Source organism: Tupaia chinensis, unplaced genomic scaffold (assembly GCF_000334495.1).
Source record: "Tupaia chinensis unplaced genomic scaffold, TupChi_1.0 Scaffold148210_1, whole genome shotgun sequence".
NCBI classification, from domain to species: domain Eukaryota; kingdom Metazoa; phylum Chordata; class Mammalia; order Scandentia; family Tupaiidae; genus Tupaia; species Tupaia belangeri.
In genome coordinates, this window is record NW_006208060.1 from 318,386 (window position 1) to 323,136 (window position 4,751).

The 4,751-nt window shown below is 54.5% G+C and overlaps 1 protein-coding gene across 1 annotated transcript in view; it reads left to right on the forward strand.

Moving 5' to 3' along the window:
- The first annotated feature begins 3,581 nt into the window (after positions 1-3,581).
- Positions 3,582-4,751, forward strand: part of CLEC4G (C-type lectin domain family 4 member G) — a 3,241-nt gene continuing 2,071 nt past the window's right edge. Inside the window, exons 1-4 of the mRNA XM_006170215.3 lie at positions 3,582-3,676; positions 3,970-4,080; positions 4,373-4,426; positions 4,620-4,682. Coding sequence (XP_006170277.1) covers positions 3,622-3,676; positions 3,970-4,080; positions 4,373-4,426; positions 4,620-4,682 — 283 coding nt within the window. The 5' untranslated portion in view covers positions 3,582-3,621. The remainder of the gene's footprint in view (positions 3,677-3,969; positions 4,081-4,372; positions 4,427-4,619; positions 4,683-4,751) is intronic.

A 4,751-nucleotide genomic window follows, 5' to 3' on the forward strand; every position in this document is an offset into this window, starting at 1 on the left:
GGCGATCCTATCTGTAGGGTTGCCTTGGACAGAGATTGCGCAATCCTGCGGTTTCGGGTTTCCGTCTTCCTCTCATGAAGCACCGTTGTCCTGTTGTCCTTGAGAGCCCTGCAGAGCGGGTGTGTCCCTCCAGAACATTCCGCCCTGCTGTGAACCCCTGCTGGTAAGCCAGCTGCCAATGCTGTTGACTCAGTCTCCATTTCTGATGACAAAGACGAGATGAATCTCACATCTCGGAGCGAGGAGACTTCCCGGAAGAGGAGCGTGACCATGCCATGTGTTTTTTTTGTTGTTGTTGAGAGGTATTTGCTATAGGGCATGTGCATTGGCCAGAAAGAGAGAGACAGTGAGACAGAGAGACAGAAAGCGAGAAATCACCCCCCAGGGGGGATGGCCACGCCGCAATCCCTTCTCCATTCTCCTCTCGGGATCTTGGGCACGCACGCACACTTGCGCCCGATCACGTCATGTTTTGGAAACAAAATGTGCTCCGTGTGCTTCGTCCTCTGAACCTTTACCGTGCAACGAGCCTATTCAGGATTTGTCACAGAACGTGCACACCCATTTTACCTCCTCATTGCCTGCTTGTGACGGGTAGACCACCTCCCACCCCGCTATGTAAGTGACACGCCGTTGAGCATCTAGGTGCAAGCTCCCTGGGGTAACCGTTCTTGAAAACATGCCTGTGTTCACCGTATCAGAGGATCGCATGGCATTTTCACGGCACGGCTCACTTTCAGCTTGCTTTACCAGATGACCGAACTAATTTACACCCCCAGCTGCAATGAACAAGAGGTCTCGTCTTCCCCCATCCTCACGAACACGTAATACACTCCACCTTAGCTATTTATTTATTCCACGAGACATCACGAGAGAGATACCCACCCCAAGGACCTGCAGGTGGCGTAATGACTATGTCGCTGGACTCCCACGTAGTCGACCACAGTCCGAGTCCCGGACCTGATGGCTTAAACTCACACGGGGTACGTGTGAGTGCGTGCTCAAGATCTCGAGAGGAGAATGGAGGAGAAGGGATTGCGGCGTGGCCATCCCCCCTGGGGGGTGATTTCTCGCTTTCTGTCTCTCTGTCTCTCTCTGTCTTTCTGGTGAGTGCACGTGCCGTATAGCAAAAACCTCTCAAAAAAAATAAATAAATAAAAAGATACCCACCCCCAACAGGTCTTTGGTCTCTGATCCAGCCCAAGCCTCAGTCAGCCATGATGGTGGGCAGGTGCATGGCAGCCCGGCCTGGACAGTGAGACCTTAGGAGGTGAGGAGGCGGCCTTCCCACGTGACTTCAGCATTGGGAAGCTTTATGTTATCACTGCTCCCCCTTTTTTAGATTTTTCCCCCTTTTATAGATTTTTGCTATAGGGCGCGTGTGCTTGCCAGGGAGACAGAGACAGAGAGGCAGAAAATGAGAAATCATCGTCCCCAGTGTGAGTTTTAAGCTGCTGAGTCCGGGACTCGAACTGCAGTCCACTACGTGGGAGTCCAGATACGTAACCATTACACCATCTACTGGTCTGTCCACCTTTAAAAAAAAAAAAAAGAAGAAGAATGATTTTATTTAACTTTACTTATTATTATTATTATTTTAGTATTTTTAGAGAGAGAGAAAGAAAGAAAATGAGAAAGCAAGCCTCCAGGTGCGAGACTTGAACCACGGTTGGCCATGTGGGAGTCCAGCTCCCTTAACCACCATACCACCTGCAGACCCCGCCCTCCACCTTTTTAAAATTGCTTTTTTTTTCATGGTAAATGATGCATGAGAGACAGTGAGCGATAACTCTCCCAAGAGGCCCAGGTCATGCCACGATCTTTTGTCGTCCAAGTCCCCATCCCATCAGTACCCTGGATGTGTTCAGGAGCACGGTGTTTTCAGACTGGCCTGGGGATTCAAACCCACAGTTGGACATATGGCTTCCAGTTTGATTGGATCACACTAGGCCCATAACCTCACTGCTTTATCACAGAGTCCGTTTGAGGGAAGCCTGGTTACTGCCGCTCTTTTTTTTTGGATTATTTAATTTTTATTAGTTATTATTATTTTTAATTTGACATGGGCGATAGAGGGAAAGTAAGAAAGCTAAACTCCAGGTCCAGGATTCAAACTGTGGTTGGCCATGTGGGAGTCCAGAGCCTTATTCACCATGCCACCTGCCAGTCCCTTTTCCCTTTTTCTTTTTTCTTCTTTTAAAATTTGCTATAGAGGGACCAGCAGTTAGCGTAATGGCTATGTCGCTGGACTCCCACGTAGTTGGCCACGGTTTGCGTCCCGGACCCGGTGGCTTAAACTCACGCCGGGCGCGTGTGCGTGCGTGCCCAAGATCCCGAGAGGAGAACGGAGGAGAAGGGATTGTGGCGTAGCCATCCCCCCTGACCATCCCTCCTGGGGGTGATTTCTCGCTTTCTGTCTCTCTGTCTGTCTGGCGAGCACATGCATCCTATAGCAAAAACCTCTCAAAAAAAAAAAATTTGCTGTAGAGTGTTTGTGTTTGCTGGAGAGACAGTTGGTATAGGGCATGTATGCTCACCAGAGATACATGCACAGAGAGAGGGGGAAAGTGAGAAAGCAAGCAGCCAGATCCGGGACTCAAACGGTGGTCGACCACGTGGGAATCCAGTGCCTTTAACCACCACGCCACCTGCTGGTCCCTACCTTCTGGGATTCAGAGGCACACATGTGTACCTATGCCAGGCATGGTTTTCAAGTTGCCGGGTCTGGGGCTCAAACTGCACAGTCAGCCGTGAGGGATCCAGTGCCTTATTCACCCCTCCACTAGGTGGCCCGCTGTCCTTTTCATGGAGAAGAAAACGGAGGCTTCTAGAAGCTACGTACTCTATGTATCTTTCTGCAACATTGCATCAGTTGTGGAGTCTGGTGGTCTTCGTGGACCACCAAACCCACAAATGTCTGCTGCTTTCTGGCTGAGACGGACTGAATTAAGGTCAGGGTGTGAGATGCTTGGCCTCGGGAGCCATGTCGGAAGGTGCGTCTCAGGAACCAGCAGGAGTCGCATCTTGGTGTCAGGGCTATGTGCCTCTCTTTCTCTTTCTCTTTTTTTTTTTTTTTGGGGGGGGGGGGGTTTGCTATAGGGCGCGTGCGCTCGCCGGAAAGACAGAGAGAGACAGAGAGACAGAAAGCGAGAAATCAACCCCCGGGGGGATGGCCACGCTGCAATCCCTTCTCCTCCATTCTCCTCTCGGGATCTTGGGCACGCACGCACACGCGCCCAGCGTGAGTTTTAAGCCACCGGGTCCAGGACTCGAACTGCGGTTGACTACATGGGAGTCCAGTGACATAGCCATTATGTCAACTGCTGGCCCCATTGTGTGTCTCTTTAAGGAGGATGCCCGGCCTCAAGCCCATAAGACATGGCACGGAGCTCAGAAGAGGAGCCCCCAGTACCAGAGGCTGTCACCGCAGCTGTCTGGCCAGTCTCCCTCGTCTCACCTCCAGCCCATCCCAGAACGGACCTAGCCCTGCGATTGGCCAAGGGGCTCACATTCCTGGAATGAGGCAGAGGAAGCGGGAAGGATGTGAGAGTTTGGGTGGGGTCGGGGCAGGGGTGGGAGCCAAGTGTCTATCTCTGTCCGGAGCTGGGAGCCTTCACTGCCATGGACACCTCCGAGTACAGAAAGTGGGGCGACCAGTCCGAGGAGGCCCCAGGAGGTATGAACAAGGGGATTGCCTCGTCCACCCCTTTGGCCTCTCCCTGCCCCAACACTTGGGATTTGATGGGGGAGAGGAGCAGGAGAGCACAGAGGGAGTCAGGTAGTGGGTGCCCAAGAGACAGACCCCACAGTCACAGAGCAGGGGGACTTGCCTCCAAAGTCAGCCCTGGCATTTAGGGGCTGTGTGACCACAGCCAAGAGGCTTAACCTCTCTGAGCCTCAGTTTCCCGTGCAGAGCCCAAGCGTCCAGGGCTCAGCCCTGGAGACCCAGGAGTCTCTGTGTTCACTCAGGGTCCTGGGGACGCTGGGAGCCTTGTCGGTGGAAACCCCTCTTACTAGGGCTGGTTCTCCTGGGGGCCACGGTCCTATGGACTTTCATTCTGAGCATCCTGTTGTCCAAGGGTGAGTGACCCCTTATCAGGGAGAGACCATGTCTGTGTCCTCCCTGGGGAGGTTCTGAGCGTGAGCGCGTGTGCACAGAGCGTGTGTCCATCTTTGGGCTGTGAGCACGCGCGCGTGTGCACATCTGCCAGTCCTTATGTGTTGGCATGTCCGGTGAGTTCGTCTCCCTATCGGCGCGTATGCATGTGTGCATTAAACGTCTGCCCGTTTCCTCTGCGGGCCCCCACACCCCCTGGCGGCGGGGTGGGTTCCTGCATCCCTCGGCTGTGCGGGCAGGCGCTTCTCTCTGCAGCCTCCACGGAGCGCGGGGAGCTTCTGGGCAACCAGGATTTGCTGAGGACAAACGGTGCGTGCAGAACGGGGGCGCTGTGGTCCCCGGGGTGTGCGGGGCAGGAGCGCCTGTACCTGGGAGACTGGGTAGTGGGTGGTGGCGATCCCACGGTCGCCGAGAATGGCCCGGAGTTGGGAAGGGTGTCTTCTGAGTCTCTCCCAGGTGACCCGGCCTGCGTGTGTGCGGGGGATCGGGGGTGTCGTTCCAGCCTCGAAGCAGACGGTGGTGCTGGGTGCTTTGAAGCAGGAGCTCCGAGCCTGCAATAGCTGCTGTGAGCCGCGCTGCGGAGGCTGGAGGGCTGAACGCGAGGGGCTCGTGGATTGGAGGAGGCAGCGGGGGG